The 23435-nt window shown below is 39.9% G+C and overlaps 1 protein-coding gene across 2 annotated transcripts in view; it reads right to left on the bottom strand.

The window, feature by feature from the left end:
* Positions 1–569: 569 nt before the first annotated feature.
* Positions 570–23435, bottom strand: part of LOC147027111 (uncharacterized) — a 258621-nt gene continuing 235755 nt past the window's right edge. The window contains exon 4 of one of the 2 annotated variants that reach the window (XM_085883281.1): positions 570–1712. In XM_085883281.1, the coding sequence (XP_085739407.1) occupies positions 1083–1712 (630 nt within the window). In that variant the 3' untranslated portion in view covers positions 570–1082. The remainder of the gene's footprint in view (positions 1713–23435) is intronic. The other variant, XM_085883280.1, reaches the window with a different exon arrangement.

Genomic DNA, 23435 nt, shown 5'->3' with positions numbered 1-23435 from the left:
ACGGACCAATTAGTCATCCTGTTTGCCAAATTTACCCGTGCATAGAGTGCTTTAACCCTCCACCCCACACCCTCCCCGTCTTCACATCCTGCTCCCCCCCCCCACATTTGTCCTCCCGTTCGTTCTGATGTCTCTTCCTGCGAGAAACGTCTCACTCACGATGACAGGCTTTGACAGGTCCCTCCGTTGTGGGGTGTGAGGAGGGGGGCGAGAGGGAAAGCAGGTCAAATTTACCAGTGCGAAGAGAGTGCTTTAACCTCAGCACTGCATGGTACACATTTACATCGATAATTTACAACCCGCTGCCCCCACACCCCCACCTGAGGCTGCGGCCACATAGCCAATCTTATCCCACCCCACACACAAAAAGTTGTATTTGTACCCCAAGTTTGGAATTTGTAACTTCAACGATGTGGCGTGCATAAGGAAGAAAGAAAGAAAGAAAGCCAGAGAGAGAGGGGCGTGTGTGTGTGTGTGTGTATATATATATATATATATATATATATATATATATATATATATATATATATATATATATATATATATATATATATATATATATATATATATATATATATATATATATATATATACACACAGTGAATATTAAATGCCTTCTTTAACAAGCTCAAAGTTTAAGTTCCATATTGAATTCGAAGTTTGTGATTAAAAAAATAAAATATTTCTGCTTTTTCACGCACAGTAATTTTCTTATAAATGCAAAGTTTAAGACTGGATTCTTCCAATTTATTAATGGAGTAGTTTATGACTATGACAGACTCAAACTGGAGAACTTGGTACTTGGACCCTACTCACTGGGACTTAAATGAATCATTGCTAGAGATCTGGTAGGCTAAGAATTAAACTTAATGTGGCCAATTTTGCTTGAATTATGTTTCTCTTTCATCTTCTCCTTTTCTCCACTGCCCCTCCTTCACCCCTCATTATGCACCTTAATGTACCCTCTCCTCATTTACATCAGGTTATCTAGCCATCTACGTATCGAAACTGTATCGTATGAATTTTGCAGTTCTTGAAGGACAAATAAATTACTGTTTGGACCATGAGGGCTTGTGGAGGTCTTAAACAGTCGAGTGCAGGCTTGATTGTACTTCTATGGCCAGTGCCAGTTGACTCTCGTGTTCCCGTACCCTCTCGCGAGTCCCTTGGCGTTCAGTTGCACCACCACCGAGTGTCCTGTTTGAGGTTATAGCCCATCCTGGTCCTCTTAAGGTACCAGGGTGGCAGCCTCCTTCCTCACTGCAGGTAAGGCCCCCAAACAAGGGTGGATCACAATGAGCCGCTAAGAGTGCATCTTGCAGGGTGCCGTGGCGGCGTCGGGTTGAAGAACCGCTGTGGACCATGTCAGAACCGAGTGTTACCTGTGCATACTGCCTAGCACTAGATCTGCCTGTTCCTACTCCGCTGTGGCAGCGCGGAGGTGGTTGAGGTGGAATTGGAGGCGTCGGAGGCAATGGGGGTGGTGGACGCCCCTCCCTTGATCCAAAAGTCGTTGTGTGAGGTGGCGTACCAAGCAGGGAGGATGGGATAAAGTGTATGTCGTTCGCTGCCAGTTCGGAGCTCCCTGCTGTTCCTGCTTTTCCACGACCTGCTCCGCAGCATCGTCCACCTCCATGACGGCCACGGCGGCGTCTCACCAAGGCTACTAGTGCCCAGAGCAGGAGCAAAAGCAGCAGAGCTGTTAGAGCACCCTGTGGTGAGAATGTGGAGGAGAAGAATGATTTTTGACTGGTCTTTTGAATGATTTTGAAACAGAAAGAGGCAGAAGCATTACCATTTAAATAATAATTCACATCAAAACAGGAAACGTGCAAATATTATGATAAACTATTGCAGAACGAAACTAGAAGGGCACTTGGTAGAGCGCATACCTCTGTCACGTAATGCCTGATCCATGAGAACATATTGGGATCAATACATTTTTGAAATATCATGCTATATATCATTTTTTGCCATATCTCTCAATGGTGAAAAATTACTTTTAAAATTCTCGTCGTCGAATCTGGATCTGGATCTGGATCTTCACCAAAATCTAATCAGTTTGTCCTTTTCAGACAATGAATCTGACCACAAAATTTCATCCGGATCTGTCTACAACTTTTTGAGATATCCTGCACACATGCTGACATACAAACAAACACGAAGATGTCATGCAGAGCACAATACTTGCAAAATCCATAAAACAAATTTGACGTTAAAAATAATTGGTGGTTCAATTCATTGTCCAAATATGCAACTTTTCAAATTTCAGGTGAATCGGATGAAAATTGACAATTTTAGAAATTCTGTCTGTGTTGAACTTTTGGCCAATGTGGACCTCCAAAATAAGTGGTGGTTGAATTCAGTGACCTGAAATAAATATCATCTTCAAATTTCAAGTCAATCGGATGAAAATTCAGGATTTTAGAAATGCCACCTTAGTTGTTGACCTTTGGCTGATGTTGACTTTTTGGTCGATGTTGACCTTAAAAATAATTGGTTGGTTGAATTCAGTGACCTGAAATATAAATCATCTTCAAATTTGAAGTCAATCGGATGAAAATTGAGGATTTTAGAAATCTCACCTAAGTTGACCTTCTAACCTTTTGACCTCAAAAACAATAGGCTTCTTTCTTCTGACAAACTCTACCATGTGATGAAGTTTTGTGAAGATCGGTTTAAAATTGTGACCTGTAGGCAATAAACAGACAGTCAGACAGACAGACAAACAGACAAACAGAATAACAAAATCGACTAACAAATATACTTGAAAATTTTTCCATTTTGCAAGTAACAAAAAAAAAGACCGTGCAAAGCACGATGTTTGCAAAATCCCCCCCCCCCCTCCAAAGGTTGCCATGGATACATCAAATTGTCCATTTCATTAAGATTGAAATTCACAATCTTAATCAAAGTTCAGGTCAATCGGATGAAAATTGATTATTTTTCAGATTGAAATTAATGATTTTAGAAGTTTGACCTTGAGTTGACCTTTGACCTCAAAAATAGTTGGTTTCCAAATTCAGCGATGTACTTTGCAATTGGTGCTTAATCTCCAGGTTAATCAGATGAAAATTGACTATTTTTCAGATGAAATTTGATGATTTTAGAAGTTTGACCTTGAGTTGACCTTTTGACCTCAGAAACAGTTGGTTTCCCAATTCAGGGATGGTATGTGCAAATATTGTTCAAATATCATCATTCAGATGAAAATTGATGATTTTTCAAAGAAAATTTGATGATTTTAGAAGTTTGACCTTGAGTTGACCTTTTGACCTCAGAAACAGTTGGTTTCCCAATTCAGGGATGGTATGTGCAAATATTGTTCAAATCTCGTCATTCAGATGAAAATCGATGATTTTAGAAGTTTGACCTTGAGTTGACCTTTGACATTTTGCCCTCAAAAATAGTTGGTTTCCTAAATCAGTGATGCAATGTGCAAATATTGTTCAAATTTAAAGTCAATTCGATGAAACATGCCATTTCAGAAATTTGACCTCAAGATGACCTTTGACCTTTGACTTCAAAATCAAGAGGCTTTTCAGTTGAGACTACCTCGACAACTTGGTAAAGTTTCATGACAATCGGTTTGGAACTGTGACCTGGAGGCGACAAACAAACAGACAGACCAAATAATAAAATCGACTGACCAATATTATTTGAAAAATCTTCGATTTTGCAAGTAACAGACAAACAGACAGACAGAGGTGAAAACATAATCTCCTTCACCTTCGGTGGCGGAGGTAATGAGGTCTCCTGCAAGTCATTGGACACAGTTTTCTAAACACGACTTTGTATCACTCTTTATTAAAATGAAAAGATAAAAAATCTAGTTCACAAAACTTGCCCAGCAGCTTCAAGTTACTAAACATGAAGTATGTCAAAGAAATGGGCTACGGAGCAGCCTAAGGCTACACAGTTATAAATACAATAAAAAGCTATTCGTCATTAGCTTTTTCTTTTGCATATTGCTGAGATACGAACAATATCCGACTCGCAAATTCTCTCAAAGTCATTATTGCATTATGTATTCTTTCAAATTCATTTAGTAAGTGTTCATTTACATGCTTATATTTAGTTCTTTGAAATGAATTTAAGGGCTACCTTCATATTACATGCAAAATCATGGAATGGCACTTTTGTTTTGACATTCCCCCATCCCCCGAATACCACCCCCAACCCCAATATGTCCCATAAATTAATGTACATACTCCCAAACTCCTTTCGGTTATTTTTTTTCCACCAAAGGGGAGCCCAATGTGTGCCAGTACCCTCACGGAAATTAAAAATCCTGCCACGTTTGAAGGTTTCTTCCCGAGCAACATGTAATGGCACAGCAGCTGTAAGATTCTGAACACCGCGATTATTAGGTCGTTATCAATTATGTTATGTTTTGAGTTAATCGTTTTACATATCAAACATATTTATTGGCATGTGCACCAGAGAAATCGAAAATTACTTTCAACATTAAAACCTTCATCTTCATCAATGTACCATACTCTTGACAGAAAGTCAGTTCTGCTGAAGCGGTGTGCAGGTATTGGCAAAGTTATAAGCTGGGGGGTTTACCGTTGCCTTCAGAGCTGTCAGTCAGGAGAGGAATTTAGAATTTGTTCATGGTGCGGCGATAATTCGCCTCCTCCTCATGAAAGGCACACCATGGGATCTTTAACATCCACACGCTTTGCAGAAGGGCCCTCATGCTTATATTAGAAGGTCCTTTTCATGGATGGTGCACATATTGATGAATTTCCCTGGAAGTGAAATGAAACAACAGCGTAAGAGTATATAACTGGCTCGATATTTGAATCTAACTTAGACAGGTCAAAGGTGAGTGCACATACCTCTAAGCTATTCTGCCAGGCTATTAACACCTTAATATGATCTAAATGCCTTGAAAAAATTAATCAACTCAACATGATCATTTGTAAGCTTCAGCATTTCAGAACTATGAATAAAGCATTGTTATTTAACCAGACTCGGTAATGGTTGGAGCATTTGCTCCGAGCCTGAGAGGTTTGTGGTTCAAACCTGCCTCGGTCATATCAAAGGTACGTGCATGTTTCTTCTCTTGGTGCTAAGCATTTAAAAAGGATAGAAGATGGAAAACAAGTATAGGTTGGCAACCATTGTGCAAGCCTCATGGGCCAAATGGACTCCCCCTGAATTTAAGTTCCTTATAAGGAAACTCTTATTTGTAAAGTTGAATGCATTAAAATGTTAAAAAATGATTATATAATTGAAAGCTTTTATACCTGCTTTTCAAATGATTTTCTTTCAATCAATATTGCCAGGTATAAACAAAACCAAAAATAAATTAGAGAGTTCATAGAACACCTTACCCCACACTGACTTGATAAATAAGGACAATGGTGGGGTCTGCAAGTGGCAAATTTTATTGGTCGTGATGACGTAAAATGACGTAATATTTTGTCCAATAACTGCATTAAACGGAAGGGTTTTGAAAGTGGCAAAAGGACGATTTGTGTTTGACCGTGTTCAGGTGTATAATTAAATCTAAATAAAATAAATATTTTAAAGGTTGTCGAAAAATAATTGCGGAAGTTGATGCAGTGTCTTCTACACCACCTTATTTAACACGTTGCATTAGCTATTTGTGCCTGTTTACGTCCTTTATGACGTCCTTAAAACCAGTGAGTTTCCTGTTTGGAATGATTCTAAATTTTGTTTGTCTGCCAGACAGGCAGACAGAGTAAAAACTCTCTGCGCATGCGTGATCGGGACAAATTCAGAGCCAAAGTACGGAAAAACGACAGACTTGTCTTCCGATTAATGTTCAAAATATAACATTACATTTAAATTAAATTGTTTCTCGATCATAAACTGACATTTTAGACAGATAGACAGAAGTGAACCAATTGCTTAACCCCACTTTTCACTTTGCGTGCATGTGGTAACAACGAATTTCTGTGGAAAAGGCTCACAAAAGTCCTCACTTTTTGGAAAGTCTGCGTTAAAACAAATGGTTTCATGAAATCCCACACAAACTTCATTGTAAATACTCATTTTTGTTGTATGATCTTAAGATTTTGAACTTTAATTTGAACTTTCATCAGACTCAGTGACACTGACGTGAGTACATCTGGTCTGAGCTTGGCAAGTCAGTTGCTCAATCCTGACCCTGGCCATGTAAAGTCACTAGCTTTAAAAATGGTATGTTCTGCTGCCTTGCTTGACATTCAGCATTTAGAGGATAGAGCACAGATAATCTTCGAGGGTTGGAATCACATGCGGTGGGGGCAATTTCTCCTTCAAGCTGCGGAGAGAAAATTGACATCACAAGATGGCGTCTCCACCACCCAGAGAGCACTGGGAAGTTACTTCCCCCAAGGTCAACAGCCGGGTTTGTCTGACGTTAAAATGCAGGTCCTCGGTTGTCTGGTGTCACTGTATTAATTTTTCTGTGATTTGTGTGCGATGGCTCTTCCATTTATGGTCGGCCCTGCAAAAAATATTCCTTGGGTAATCAACAACAATCAAACAATGTGATCGTGCCAGAACACTCATCGATGTTGACGATAGCCATAATAGAGCCACAATGCTGAAAATGACGTCATCTTTCAATCTCAAGTTTCCTACTTCTTTGTGTGACATAATTATTTGCAGTCATATACAAATCCCAACACGTATGGTATTAATACGGACATTTCCCTTTTTGTTCGTAAATTTATATTTTTCATGAGCGTTGCAGTCAAGGAAAGTTTGTGTGATTTCAGAAATATTTTATGCTTTCAATTTTATAATTCCCTACCCGCATTTGAACTCCAACAGCAATGGAAAGCTTAATGTTTATTTGGCAGTAAAATATTGTTTATTCTGCTTCCAGTAGTGTACTGTTGAAAAAAAAAAACAATTCAGTAAATGTTTTGAGGGCCTCTTTCATTCCCAGGAGCCAAATGGTCAATATCCATCCGAAATGATGGAAAGCGGAATCAGCTGAAGTTTTAACTGCCGTGGGTGTGGAAAATTCACCCCGATAAATGAAAAGAACAGGAAGAACCACGAGGTCCATAAAGGAAGTGATCCAGGTCATCAAATTTCAAGGCCTGAGGCCCATTCAGGCAAGAAGAGTGCTTCAGTGCTCCGAGCACTACGGCAATTACTTCCTTTGAACACAATCACTTGGCAATGATCAGGGCATTGCTGTAGCATGATGGTGCTTGAAAAACTTCCACCACCTAAAATAACACAGTGACACGATTCAATGAGCTATGAGCAAACATGTCCACTTACCGAGTCAATTCCAAGGTAGATGGACAAATGTTTGTAAAGAGTTTGCCTATTAATCCCAAGCATAGTCCTTACTCAGTATATTGGAAAAACCCACTGTTGTTTGTGATGGTGCTAGTGTAACTCAGAGAGGCAGCCATAAGTGCCCAGCTGGGAGTGATTCGTAATAAGGCAAACCAGTACAAATGTGTTGTCCTACGTGAGCAAGCTGATGGCTTTGTCCGCAGCCAACTGCAGCAGCGACAGCCAAAAATTGTCTTGTCTCATCCAGTGAGGCAAAGCATAAATGTTGCCGCAAGTGGGAAAAGAAGTGGGGTGACAGCAACGTGCGCAAGATAAATATGCTTCTCCAGGACGCTCAAATGTTTGACCTTCCAGAAAGTGAGTGGTAATCTGTTGTAGTTATGGTCAACCTGAGGGCAGCTCACTCATCCGATACCTACTGTGTGGCATAAAATCTCAACAAAGAAGATTCTATTCGAGAAACAAATATCACCAAGAAGCTTGTACAAAATCTTGGGACAGCTACACTTCCTCCTCACCACCCAGCCATCTCCAGGATCCCAAACCCAGTTCCCAATTTGAACCAGCAATTGTGCCGTCTCTCTTCCCAACAACCCAAACACGTTAAATTAATTCGATATCTTTCCTTTCCGCCTTTGAAAAGTCTCATTCATGGAGTGATGATTAATTTGTGCATTTAGTGAAGTCGAATATTTTTCACAGTATCTGACGCAAATATAATTGGGGCAATATATCTGATATTTATGACTATAACATATCAAACGAGAAGGGCACTCGGTAGAACGCATATCTCCGCCACGTAATGCCCGATCCACAAGAACATATCGGGCCCAATACATTTTTGAAATATCATGCTATATATCGTTTTTGGCACCATCTCTCAATGGCGAAGAATCACTTTAAAAATTATATAATTTTCGTATCCAGATCCAGATTCGGATCTTCACCAAAATCGAATCAATTCGTCCTTGCCACACTCCCAACCTGTTCACCAAGTTTCATCCAAATCCATCAAAAACTTTTTGATATATCTTGCATAAAAACAAACAGACAGACAAAGAGGGATGAAAACATAACCTCCTTCACCTTCTGTGGAAGAGGTAAAATAACAAGGAAATTTGCCCCAAGAGGACTCATTTTTGGCCCATAACGCCAGATTAAATAAATCCGGTTGAATAAATGCACAAAACGGGCCACCAAATTGCAGTTCCAGGGATTGGGGGGGGGGGGTGAGAACTGGCGATGAAGTGTGACAGACAGGATCAGGATATCACCGGGATGTTAAAAAAGGGAATTCATTTATTTAATTTGCTTGGGAGGGGGGAGGTGGGCAAAGGCAGTTTTATGGTGAGGAATGTACAACATCGACCACATATCCCTAGAAGAAACCCTCTCACAGATGTCCGCAATCATCCTCCCATACACACGCTGCTTACAAGTCCTGCCAATATCCCTATACTCCTCCATCGACTGTTTCCGCTGCCAATACCTTTCCTCGATCACATACATGGAGGTGCTTATGAGGGCATATGATAGAGATGTTTAAGATAATGGAAGGTATATTATTATATCATACAAGGAGTTGATTGCAAAAGAAATGGGGTTGACAATGCAGCGAAACCAAGCAGCATGTCTGGAGAAGCTTGCACTGCTATTTACAGGCAATTTTTTTGCTTCAATTAGAAAAGCATTATGAATTAGTTGATTTCCATGCAGTCTGCTGGACTCTTGTAGTGAAACACGGCGTTGGAATGTGCGGGATTATTTTGCTTAATTTAGCTCGAATTTCCAATTACCGAGTTTAATTTGCTACTTTCCTGTAATTTCTGACGTTCCGCAAGGACTGAAATACAAGGACAAACAAGAAACTAGGCAGACAGAGAAGAGGTGGCCATTTGGCCCATCATGCCACCTGAGGTGTGTGGAAGGTGGGGTGGAAGAATGAGGAATGGGAGGAGAACAGTGGAAGAGTCATTGTGACATCACCATGGTTATGTTTTTGGGGAAGAGGATGGGGGAGAAGGAGGAGTTGGAGGAGACCAATGGAACAGGTGGAGGGACATCACCATGGTTGTATTTTTTGTGGGGAAAGTGAAGGTGGGGGAAAGGTGAGGTTGGCAATGAAGAAGGCTGTCGAGTGAGGAATTAACAAACACCAACAGCAGATTCACCTTTTGACGAGACCCTTCTCACAGACATCACAATCACTACACGTGCATGTTTTCAATCACCCATCCAAACCTCAGCTATACCTACACTTGCTCCCAATATCCATGTACCACTCCATCCCAAATGTTTCCATGTTCCAATGAAATTCCAGTTTACACCTATCTACTGTTTCTGCTTCTACCACCTTTCCAGGAAAACCATCGTAATTCATTCTTTTTTTGTGGTCCATGTGTGGTGGGTGCATTTACTCATCAGTTTCCCAGAAGGCAAATGCGTCAAAAACACAAAGCTTTCCTTATTGTCACACTCCATTTTTGTGTTTGTCAGTCTATCTGTTCCCTTATGTCTTGTATATCTTGAGAACAGAACATTGTAGGGCCACCAAACTTCAAAAACACAATTGGGGCCTCATGGAGAGTTGAGCATTGGGAGGGGGTGGTGGTGGTGGTGGTGGTGGTGGGAGATTAGGGGGGGGGTCATTGGAAAAGTTTTAGTGATCACAAACAAACTTAGCCATCATAATGGATAACAATGGGGAGTAAAATAGGGGGGTGGTAATTTTATGGAGGGAGTATGGGGGAGGGGGAAGGATGGGGGTTCTCTATATCTGGTTATTAATGTCAGCCATATGGGCCACAGCACCACCAAATGTGGCTTGCATAAACGGGCCCCATGGGGGTTTTAATCAAAAAAAAATTAAGTTATTAGATTTTATAGACTTTCAATTATATTTGGAGAAGAGTAATCTATTTAAATATTTTAATTGATCATGACTACACTTTTCAAGGATAGTGTAGGTCCCATGGTGAGTAGAATAAGGGAGGGGGGAGGTGGAGGTTTTGGTAAGGGGGTAGTGGGTAGTTAGCTCCACCAGTGATGATGGATGGAGGTGATGTTTTCACCCCTGTCTGTCTGTCTGTTTGTCTGTCTGTGAGTAGGACATCTTAAAAAGTTGTGGACGGATTCGGACAAATTTGGTGGACGGGTTGGGTGTGTGACTAGGACGAATTGATTCATTTTCAGTGAGGATCTGGATACTGGAATTTTATCCTTTTTCAGTGATTCTTCACCATTGAGAGATGGGGACAAAAACGATATATAGCAGAATATTTCTAAAAGTTGTGGACGGATTTATGACAAAACTATGTGGATGAGTTTGTTTAGTGACAAGAACAAGCCCATTCGATATTGGTTAATATCTGAATGTAGATCCGGCCTGTCAGTGGGATACGACACGTAAACTGTTTAACCTGGTGTTCAGTATGCACGCTATCTTCCGAGTGCCGTTCTAGTTGTGTTTATTGTTTTGAGAAGGGAGGGAGTCAACCAGCCTATAGCACTTGTTTTTATTTTATTAACTCACATTTCAGGATTTCCTGGCTTATCTCCTTCATTCCTTCCTTCCTGTGTTTCCCCAGATTTTGTAGAATTATTCATCACTAGCAGGCAGTGTATAGGCAACTGACAGCTGCCTAAATCACTCCCGAAATTAATAATAATAATAATAATAATAATAATAATAATAATAATAAATAACCCGGGTTAGGTGCACGAAGCAAAAACATAACAACTGCTTATATTTCAAAACACCTCAGTACACTGGAAAACGTGAGGATAGGAATACTGCACTGTATAAGGACTTGTAATAACACCGAGAGCGGCGCTACATGATATGCATTTACATGGAGAATTTGTACCCCCCCCCCTCCACCACAACCACTACTAACACCAAGACCACCGGCAAAGACAAAAATACCCCGATAGACTAATTGGGGTCATGCTGATCCTGATGCGATGTAGCAAGTCTGGATGTAATCAGCCCAGAACTGGAGGAGGAGAAGCGTGACAAACAAGCGACAAACAAACACCAGTCCGTGAAATGTAGCAAGGAGGATGACTGGCAGGGCAGAATGTGAATTGTGAAATCTCACTTTTTCTTATTATGTCATGACCTCATCATCCAAACATTAAAAAAAAAAGTTTGCAGCAAAGTGGTTACCATATGCATGAGTGCTTTGAACAATGTTGTACGATTGAAGGAATTGTAATATATTTAAAAAATATGTATTTTATATATATATATATATATATATATATATATATATATATATATATATATATATATATATATATATTTCAGCATCTCATATGTGAAATTAAATAGCTTATACAATCACTGGCAGCTCCAGCAGAAACCGTGACATCCACTCACAAATAATATTGCGCTTTTGCCAAGTCCAAATGTGATGAATATTTTATACACAATTATTAATTTCATAGCCCTGGAAATGAGACTGGAAATTATGGAAAATGCAGAAAGAGAGTGCAAGCAGTTAACCATGGGACAAATTTATTTCCTGATAATGGCTGGCGGTCGCTACTACGAATAGCCGGGTGTTCCAAAAGGTCCAACAAATGAAATGGTCACAATATCCCAACACACGTTTATATATATATTTTTTATTTTTCAACACATGTTTATATATTTGCCAATAAAATATATAAATATTTTATTTATTTATTTATACTCTTGATACTTTTAGGTGAGTCTCGGACTATCGTTTCTCATTGTTATAACCATTTAAATGCCCCAGGAACTATTGTTTCCCTTTCTCTAAAACAAAGAAATTTTGAAACCCCCACCTGCTCGTGTGAGTACCTTGTTCATATAACTATTCCTTTTAACACCATCACAGGTATTCATGTTCAGTCCAGAAAAATGCAGCTTTATCACTTAATGAGTGAGGAGAAAAAAAACCAAGCATGCTCACTACGATTCATAGCATTGTAGACAGCCAATAACAACAGGAGCAAACTTTAGAGTTTTGTGCCTCATGGCAATGAATAAAATGTTATGGCAGAAAATGGCTTGCGTCTGGGGGATTTTGAATATCAATAAATACCGGTAATATATGGAGGAAGAGAGAATGGCAAAGAGAGCAGTTAGGTTGAGGAAGCAAGGTAAGAGGTAAGGAGGAAGACCGTGGTTGAGATGGGTAAGTAGGCACATCAATGATGTGGGAGTGGTTGGAGAGTGGAGAGCAATGGCTAAGGACAGCGGGAGGTGTAGGAGTATCGTGGTCGAGGCCAGAAGCTTGGTACCTTTGAACCTGACCCCCTTAATAAAGGAAAAAGAAGGAGAAGAAGACGAAGAAGAAGAGTGGTGCAAACCTTGGAGTAACTTTGCATTAACGACAATGAAAATACTGGATTGTCATCTGAGAAACTGGAGGTTCAAATCTGTACGACCAAAGCAACAGTGTTTATAATTTGGGTTTTAAGATTCTGGAAGCTGAGCTCATCCCATAATAATTGTTGATTAATAACCCAGTTTGTTCATTTATGACCTTCCGAGGGTTGCGTATTCTTCCTTCGCTGGTTGGTATGTATGTGTAACGGCAGTCACCTTATGGGTGGTACCAATCCACACCGAGTAAATGACTCTTTATACTTTCAGAACAAGCTTGGATGGACAGATCATTTCCCTAACTGCAATGAAGTGCTTGGTCCATTTGCTTCCCTAAGCCTCAGTAAAGAATGTATTTATCTCTGGCAGTGATGAATGCTTCCCAATGTGTTTGTGAGTCTCTAATGAATCTTGCAGATATTTTGACCACAAACATTGAGATTCATTGCAGTATCATTCCTTTTCTTCTCTCCTGTGCTTTCTTTCTCATTCTGCTTGATATTTATAAACTGATATATTTGTTTTGAATTTAACATGTTTTGAAATTTCCTTCTGTTGACTGAATTCACAAGAAGCCTTTAATGTGCATGACAATTGACTTCTGCTCTGCTTTCTATAAGCCTGGTGTTGGCTTAGTGGTTAGGATGGCGGCTTGGGATCCAAGGGTCCTGAGTTCAAGCCTTGTTGCTCACTGAATTACTCCCCCAGGGGGTTGATTCAGCCTGCCATCCTTCCGAGGTCGGAAAAATGAGTACCAGCTTGCTGGGATGACTGAGTCATTTAGGTATCCTGCGTCGGAGTGGCGACCTATCCAGGATTGTGCCCAATAGCCAAGGAAACTGCTTCGGCAGCACCGATGCTCTGTACAGAGTATGGTCCCGGTGCATGGATGCTTTCTATTAATCTGATTGTTTGGATTTTCTGACTAATTTGATTGTTGGATCCACAGTAATGGTCTTCCATGTATGTCTTGTTTCTGTTGAAAAAGAAGAATGTTGTAGCAAGCAGGGGGCTACCGTACTGGGCAAGGTCAAAGTTCGAAACAACAGCACGTTCAGCACTGTATTTGACATGACCATAAGGCAACATGCATCATATCCCAATTAAGGATTAAATCAGGTGAACAAGCAGGCCAGTTCAGAAATTATCTCCCCATCCAGCTCTGGTTGAACGACACTATAATTTTGGGGTTCTATAATCAGGAATAACAGAATGAGCAAATGGATGTAACGAAAAATTAATGGACTCTCCTGCCTAAAATTGATATCTCTATGGGTTTACATGAGCATTTTGACAGATAGCCCTCATCAAAATTACAAATGAGACGAGACATTTACGGATTTGTTCTGTGATACTCTGCTTTGGTATCCACTCGAGACCAAATCTGCCTCCAGAAATTATGAAAGACTCATCTGCAAAGAGTGCTCTTTCCAATAACGAAGAGAGTCCTGGAGAGACAATCCTCAAAGTCAAAATTTATTAGAAGTGTGACATTCTCAAAAGTATTTGAGTAATTGCTGAGTTTGAGTGGTTGGTACCTATACACATTGACAAAATACCAAGATGACGGTTTGTAGCTCAGTCAGGATTCAAAACTTGGTTATATAGTTTTGAGGCAAGTGTGCATACCTCTCGGCTATCCTGCCAGACCTGCTGCAGGACAAATGAGCATTTCCTTAATAATGGACACCTGCAGCAAGGTGTGTTGCAAAAGTTCCACAAACAAGTGTTTCATTCATTGATCAATGAGCCTTGTTTTCACTTTGCAAATCACTTACAGAAAACATCAAAAACCCAGATTCACTGACCTCTCTATAATCATTTTTTTCCCCCACATCATTACTTGATGTGGATAAACACTCCAATTAAAAATGTGTCAAGCAAAAAAGTGAGCAAACGTGTTTGTGGTATTAATGAGAATGTTTGCAAATCCACATACCCATGATCATACACTGCCTGTTCTAATAGATAGACTGTGGTTCTCCCGCATGGACAATGGTCTCACACACTCACACACACACACACACACACACACACACACACACACACACACACACACACACACACACACACACACACACACACATAAAGCTCGGTGATGGACTGATTAGAGCATTTACTCTGATTGAGAGGTTGGTGGCTCAAACTCCGGCCTCAAACCCTGGCCAAATACGGACAAACAATTCTGGGAAGGCGATGACGAACCACCAAGTATAGCTCATGCAAAGAAACTGCTTGGGCGGCACCAACACTTTCTAATGTAATATGGTACATGAAAATCAAAAACAATTGAATGACTGAATAAAAAAAAAATGAAAATAAGGAATGACTGAAGACGCAACACAACACAAGACTTCTTCCACACATTCATGCGGAACATTCATCCACAAATATCCATTTTAAGTTGACAAAGCTACAGGTTCCAAGTCAATCAAGTGAAAATAATTCGACAAATAAAATTTATTTTCCAATGGAAACTAATGATTTTTTTTCCATCCCAACCTGTTCCCAATGAGATGAGTCGATGCTCAGGGTGCATTAAAGAGCACCTGAAATCCCAAAGCTTTCTGATCCCTTAAGCGGGTCCTGGACCACAACCCTTAATGGTGGTTTTTGTGTTCACATAATATGGGCGAGTAGTGAGTATTCACCCATTCCCTCGACTCGACTCTCCCCCCCCCACTCCCCCCCCCCACTTTCAAAAAAAATCTTTCGATCGTCGCTGTGTTTAAAATGTAAAAGGACTTACCTTGTGTAGCTTTTCTTGGTTGCTTTTTTAATGTTTATATTGAAGGATCCAGTCACAGACTATGTAGTCCTCATCAAGACCAGGCCTTAAATGAAAGAACTGGATAGATAGAAAAGTACAGAGAGAATAGTCGAAGAGTTTTGCGGCTTTTGTAAAAGGGAAGGTCGGAAGTGTTTGTAAAGACATGAGCAGGTAAAGTGTTCCAAAGTTTGACGGTAAAGGGGAAGAAAGAAGCATCATAACGGCCCACCCTTGAGATGCCAATGGCCACACAATGATCATGCGATGGAGTGGCTTGTCGAGTATTTTGTGGTCTTGCTAATGGAGGAGGTACACAAGCAGGAAGTTCTCGGGAGCATAAACCGAAGTAATATCTATACTTCATAGAAAAGAGAAAGAGAGCCAACTTTGTGGCGTAATTCGAGTGCGTCGAGTTCTGAAGTAAGATTGGTAGAGTTGTTAACCAACTACTTTGGATTTAATTCTGTCCAGTAAGTGTGTGGAGCTAGAACCTCCCCAGATGTGAGAGCAGTGCTCTATACAAGTACGAATCAATCCTTTATACATCCTTCAACGCCGAGTGATGCCACTATGCAGCACAAGTAGACGGAATTGGGAGGGAGTGGTGTACAATAATTGATTGATTAATTCAGTCTGTCCAGTAAGTGTGTAGAGCTACAACCTCCCCAGATGTGATGGTAGTACTCCATGGAAGAACGAATCAATCCTTCATATAGTTGAAGCAGCTGTGCAGAGGAGAAGATTTTCGACATCTGAACAGGACTCCAAGTTTCTTCGAGGCAGACTTAGCTATTTGGGCAATGTGTGGATTCCAGGATAAATTTAATGTTAGAGTAATACCTAGTCAGTTTATTGTATCACATGGTGTAATTGTTGAGCTTTCAAAGGAGATTGGAGAGTTAATAGGAGTTTTAGAGCGAGAGATGAGAAGAAATTGAGTTTGTGAAGCATTAAACTTAACTTGATTACATTTGCCCCACTGGGAAATCTTGTCCAAATCCGAATTTAAAGAGGTGGCTGTGATGAAACGAGATGTAGATTGAGTGAGGGAAGGTGGGACAGATTGGGAAAGACATGGACGAATGTAATGTTGAGTCATCAGCATTCGAGTGCATTTGGTTATTTATGGAAGAGAGGTCATTGATAAAAAGAAGGAAGAGTGTTGGAGACAGGACAGAACCCTGAGGTACACCGCTGTTCATAAGCAAAGGGGGGAAATGTTGAACCATCAACAATTACGGGGATACAACAGTCAGAACGAAAACTAGATATGAGAGAGTACAGTGAAGGAGGAAAGCCAAAAGAGGGAAGCTTAGATATCAGACCCTGATACCAAACTCTGTCAAAGGCTTTTGAGATATCAAGACCTCCAACAAAGGATTCCCCAAAGTCTCTCAGAGAAGAATCCCAGACATTTGTAATATAAGAAAGAATATCACTGGGAGATCTTGCCTTGCCAAAGCCATATTGTTGGTCAGAGAGAAGACTGAGATTCAAGATGTTGAAGGAAATGGGAATCGAGAAGACATTCAAAAACTTTGTAAATGGTTGAAGTCAGAGCAATCGGATGGTTGTGGGAAGGGTTTGAATGATCACCCTTCTTTAAAATAGCCTGTACTCAAGCATGTTTCCAGGAAAGAGGAAAAGATTGCGTTTTTAAACAAAAACAAAACAGATAAAAAAGTACAGGTGCAAGTTCTGAAGTACACTCCTTCAAGACACAATGAGGAGCGCCATCTTATTGTTATGCCTTGTTTGTGTCCAGAGAGAGAGAGAGAGAGAGCGAAAGAGAGAGAGAAAGGGGGGAGAGAGAGAGAGAGGGGGAGAGAGAGGAAGGGGGAGAGAGAGGGGGAGAGAGAGAGGGCGGGGGAGAGAGAGAGAGAGGGGGGTGGAGAGAGAGAGGGGGGGTGGAGAGAGAGAGAGGGGGGGGGAGAGTACTTTTTGAATTCATGGAACTAGATTATAGGGAGGGGTGGGAAGGGTTGCATCAGGGGGAGTTGGAATATTGGAGTTATTGATTGTGGAAATAGATGAGTAAAGAGAACCAAAAAGAGTTGTTTTAGCAGTCGGAGAGACAACGATTGAATGCGAGTCGGAGGAAGAAAAAGAGTATCATTGGAACGGAAAAGCAGAGGAAAGGTCGAGCGACATCATCAGAGAAACATGATTCCCCAGACATGTACATGGAAGCAATGATTAGAGTTGTTTTTTACTCATGATATTTTAATCTTACATTTGGACAGAAATGGGTGTTGTGTTCCGAAGTTGAAGATTTTTTTAAGGAAAGCAGTTCATCGTCAATTTGTTGATAATCCTGTTAAACAATATTGTGAGACGGTGGCTTTTCATATATTTTTCTTTAAACATCTGTATGGAGTTATACTTATAACTCTTCCTCTGTGGGGTGAAGGTATGATGATGATACAAGATGAAGGGGATATAAGCCTCCATTCCTGCAACAATAACTTCAGCTATACGTTCAGCAAAAATAGAGGCATCTCCTGAGGAGAGGCAGTCATCTTCCCAGGGAAAGTCAGAAAATATGTTTCGTAAACCGTTCCAGTTAGCATTATTGAAAGGCCAATGCTGGAATTAAGTCGGCGCAGTTGAAGGAGGTAGGAGAAGAGGAACATATAATGGGGGTACGCTTAAGAATACTAAATGCAAAGGAAAAATGGGGGAAAGAGACAGACACAGTAGCTCGGATGACTGGGAGCTTTCCATATGCTCAATTCTAGCAGCTGCTAGACTGTGTGCTGCAAAATGCCTTACCCAAGCATTCATCATGAAATAATTAACTAATTAACATCTTCAGTATCCCTCTAAGTCATTTTCGTAATGATATAATATCCATACATAGTTTAAGGTCTGTCTAAAGGTTAAATGCAGAATGGCAATACGTTAATATAAAGTCATAACCAGTGTCAAGGGAATGCAAGTGAAGTATTGACTTCAAGAGAGTACAGTGTTATTATGAAAAATAACTATATCCACCTTTTCCTGAAACATAAATGGAGCATTGCATTATTTCGAGTTGTGACAACCAATCGAGTCGAGAAACAGATATGATGATCAGGATAGTTGAGGTCTCGTGGACTCAAAACAGTCAGAGAGAGCCTTTGTTGTAAAATAGTATGAACCAGAACGGCACTCCATCGAGCACAAACCTCCACCAGGCTGAGCAGTTTACGTTTTGTATCCCACTGTATAGGCCGGATCTGCATCCGGACCTTCAAGATCTCATTGGCTTCTTGTTATCACATACCCAACTCATCCACTAAGTCTTGTCATAACCCATCCAAAATCTCTTGAGATAACATGCAATATATCATTTTTGGCACCATATCTCAATGGTGAAGAATCACCGACAAAAATAAAAAAAATTATTGGATATGGATTCAGATCCGGATCTGGTGCTTCACCAAAAATCTAATCAATTTGCCCTTGTCACACACCCAACCTGTCCGCCAAGTTTCGTCCAAATCCGTCCGTGACTTGTTGAGATATCCTGCTCACAGACAAACAAACAGGTGAAAACATAACCTCCATCCATCTTCGGTGATGGAGGCAACCCCCCCCCAAAAAAAAAAAAAAACATGCTTTGACAAAACAAAGACGTTGTTTTAAAAAAAATGTTAAAATAAAATCAGCAAACACAGTCATTGAGAAATTGGTGTTTTGACCAACAGCTAAAGCAGAATAATAATTCACTGCAGTTCGAATTGTATGGCCCTTTTGTAACAGCATTTTGTGACAAAAAATGATTGTTTAGGATATTGAAACATTTTTTTTTTCACGAGCTTTACATGAGTCATTTTTCAAAGGGAAATTCCAGATCATTGGTGTTACCTGTCCAAAAGTAGTTGTCAAACTGTAAAATTACAGCTTAGCCTCCAAAAATAAACAGCTGCACCATGAAAAGAAATTGCGCTTTATCGTTGAACCGATCATAAATCCAAGTTGATTTACGCCTTCATATAAACATTTATTTTGCTCCACTGTGAACACAAGCAAAGGAAGATGCAATAAACATTTCAAAACTTATTTTCATGTGAACGAAAATCGTCTTTATTATGATAATGAGTATTTTGGGGGAGAATCTGATCTGTCTTATATATTTACCCATATCAGTATTTCAACATTCGTATGTATGTTCAGAACTATTCCACAAGACAAATCGGATTGAAATGTACAAAGAAGAAACCTTTGTTTTTTTGGTAATTATTCACAAACAATAAACAAGACATGCACAGTTGTTGTTGAAGAATGCATATTGGACTGTGATTCATTGCTGGTTACATCATCATGGAGGTGCAATTGTGCCACTGATACAGTGCCCCTGTAGAATCAGCAAGGAATTTGTAATTTGCTTGGGTTGTCAGGGATAACTCACATCCTCCTCTCTAAAGATATTTAACACCAACTAACTTATGTTAGCAGATGGGACATCCAGCTGAATGGCCATCTGGAGGATGCCACACACATTGATGAATCACCCTGCCTGTGAAACATCAGATTTATAGTTTAGAGCTGCGTCGAGATTCTAACCCAGGCGAGACAGCGCAGAGGCGAGCGTGCATACCTTTGGGCGATCCCGGCAGCCCAGGATATGCAGTTAATTGACACTTTGGAATAAAGACAAACCCTAACTGTAGAGAGTCAATGTGTGGGTTCTTCAGTTAGGTTATGATTGAGCAACATGAGAAATTCAGGTCAGATGATATACACATTTTAAACAAGAAAAATAGCAACCAGAGATTGTAGACATTCACCATAACTTGTTTTGTGTGGTGTTTGTGTAGTTTGTGTGGTGTATTTTGTGTGGTGTTTGTGTACTGGTGTGTTATGCAATTAATGTGAGACATAATTAGAACTGCCACTTCATAACTGCTGGCAGTTATGACCAGGTACCAAGACGTCCCGCTTCGATGCAACCCCACTTTGATTGGACACGTCTCCCTGACCCATGACGTTTTAAAAAAAAATTCAATTGAATTTAGAATGGGATTAAAATTAATTCAATTAAAATTAAATGGAAGACCAAATAGGTACAGTCCTGCATTGGAGTAATCAGAAGAAACCCAAGCAAGCAAAAAGCAAAGATGAAGTCATCAGGAGGAACCTGGATAGGATTCACATTTCAGCTGCTACTCCTCTACCCTCAAACCAATCCAAGCACAGCCAAGTGAGCCTGATTCAAAAAATAAAAATAAAATAAAAACAAAAACAAAAAGAACCCAAATCAAAAAAATCTAATAATTATGCATGCCAGACCATGCATCCGATAAAGTTGAAACTTAAAAAGTGTATTCCGCATCACTACTGGATAATAATTGTGATTTCATGTCGATTGATTGAGCAGTTCCAGAGAAAACATTATTTAATATGGTTCTTCAATCCAATATGGCTGCCAAACCATATGACCTATCAATTATTGCTGAAGAAACTTGAACACCAATGGCTTCAGGAACATTTGTGTGAAGTTTCCCCTCAATCTGTCCAGCCATTCTGGAGAAGATTTTTATACATTTTATTGGGGTAAATCCAATATGACTGCCAAACCATGTGACCAATGACATCATATGTGTGAACTCTTTGTTCCTCATGGATAGGCGGTCAAATGTGCAAAGTTTCGCCTCAATCTGTTCAACCACTTCATAAAAGAAGATTTTTGATTTTTGTTTTCATTCAAAAAATGTCTGCCGAATCACATGACTGATGATGTCATCAATTTTTTTTTCTGTGGACCATTTTATCCCTCGATGACCCTCAAAAGTTTTCAAACTGATCAGATGTAGCGTGCTACATATGCAATGATGTCATAATGAAGGCACCTGTAACATCTTAAAAAAATCAAATTCTCCATGAGCAGTACTTTACATGTGCCAAGTTTCAATTTTTTATTTGGTGTGTTTTCAGAAATACAGATGACCAAAGTTTTTCTGTTTTTCAAACATGGCTGCCACACCACATGGCATATGATGTCATAATTATAATTAAAACAATCGACTTGAGCAGTCTCTCATACGGTAAAAATTTTGTCTCGATCCGACAAGCGGTTGCAGAGAAAAACACCAAAGTTATGTGCCGACAAATAAACAAACAAGGTGTCGTGCAGAGCGGGATACTTGCAAAATCCTTAAAACAAATTTGACATCAAAAATAATTGGCTAGTTGGATTCAGTGACCTGAAATATAAATCCTCTTCAAATTTCAAATCAATTGGATGAAAATTGAGGAATTTAGAGATCTCACCTATGTTGTTGACCTTTGGCCTATGTTGACCTTTTGGTCCAGGTTGACCTCAAAATTATTACTTGGTTGAATTCAGTGACCTGAAATGTATAACCTTTTCAAATTTCAAGTCAATTGAATGAAAAATAAGGATTTTATAAAAAACCACCTTCGTTGTTGACCTTTGGCCTATGTTGACCTTTTGAACTCAAAAACAACAGGCTTCTTCGTTATCACAAAGTCTGCCATGTGGTGAAGTTTCGTGAAGATCGGTTTAATATTGTGACCAGTGGGCTACAATCAGACAGACAAACAGATAGACAGAACAAGCCGGTAGGCGACATGGCTGCTCGCTCTAGATGGAAAGCTGGCCGACGCAACTCGCCGATATTCATGTACATGCTATCAATCAATTTAGCACAATAAATATGATTATCACAGCCCTCTTAGTTTGTGCCCAGAAACCCGCCCTGTGAAATTTCAGGCATGTTTCCAAAGAGACTAACAAATGGCAGCCCTGGTAATTCCATTTATCTATTCGCTAAAGATTTTATTTTTTTATATGATGCTGTAAGACATTCTCCTTGGGCACAAAAAAACCAGGTCCCTCGGAGGTCCAGTTTCGGAGGTATTGATTTTTTTGTACAGTCCACAATAAGTGTACGATGTACTATAAAGTATTTTAGCTGTTGCTAAGCAACGGAGGTGTGCATAGCAACCATTCATTTTTGTGTACATGCTCGCCACATTGTACACATTTCATCCAAGTTTCATCAAAATCAGACTCTTTCTCTTAGAGATATTCGTAATTAACCATTTCTGAAATGTTCAACATGGACTCGCCCAAAACCTATCTCCTCCTACAAATATTTTTTGTTCAGGCTGCAAATTGGCATGAAGGGAGCTCGATAGATTGCGCACAGAACTCTAAGCTTCGATTATTCGATTTTTTTTCGATTTTTTGACCACTTTAAAGGGCCGTTGCTATGCCGATGCTCGAGCCCGGGGTCCCATATTCGAAAGCACACGATTCCCAGAAATATTCCTACTTGTTTTGGGAAACTTGAAATATTTGGTAGGTCCTACCTACCAAATTTCATTGGAATCGGTTGAGTGGTTTAGCCCCTGGGCTTGACCAAAGTTTCGTGGACAGACAGACAGATGGAAATGTCCAGAATAAGGGTGCTCCAAGAGCAGCCAATAAGAGCAGCCAATAAGAGCAGCCAATAATGAGGGTAGAACAAATCTCAAAAATAATATATATTTTTTTCGACGAGATTGACTACCCAACAGACAGACAGCCAAACAACAGAAAAACGGATCGAAATGCAATACCCTCTCCTTCGACGAGGGTAAAAATTAACTATGTTTCAGCACCAGGTGATTCCTGCATGAAGAGTTGCAAAGAAAAGAATTCCCTGTGCTTATTCGTTTATTCGCCCATTCCCTGCGTAGCATGAGACAGGATTTTGCAATCACTTCTGTGTGTGTCTGTCTGTGTGTCTGTATGTATGTAACTTCTTTTTTTTTTTTAACTATTTGAGCTTTTGTCATCAAATTTTCAAAAAAGCTTTATTATGACAATGTGGAGAAGGCAAAAACAAAATTTGGTCAAAAGGTCAAAGGTCAATGTCACCATAAAATCGTCAATTTTCAACCAATTGACTGGAAATTTAAAGAATTTGCATATTGGGTCACTGAATTGGTTCACCACTCAAAAGGCAGAAGCTGATCGTTTTTTTTTTTAAGATCAAAAGGTCAAAGGTCAAGATTGCATAAAATTGTCAATTTTCATCTAAT

Source organism: Eptatretus burgeri, chromosome 5, assembly GCF_056783735.1.
Source record: "Eptatretus burgeri isolate ZD-2024b chromosome 5, Ebu_testis_v1, whole genome shotgun sequence".
NCBI lineage: Eukaryota > Metazoa > Chordata > Myxini > Myxiniformes > Myxinidae > Eptatretus > Eptatretus burgeri.
The sequence above is the reverse complement of the archived record's forward strand: the minus strand, read 5'-3'. Positions and strand labels throughout refer to the sequence as shown.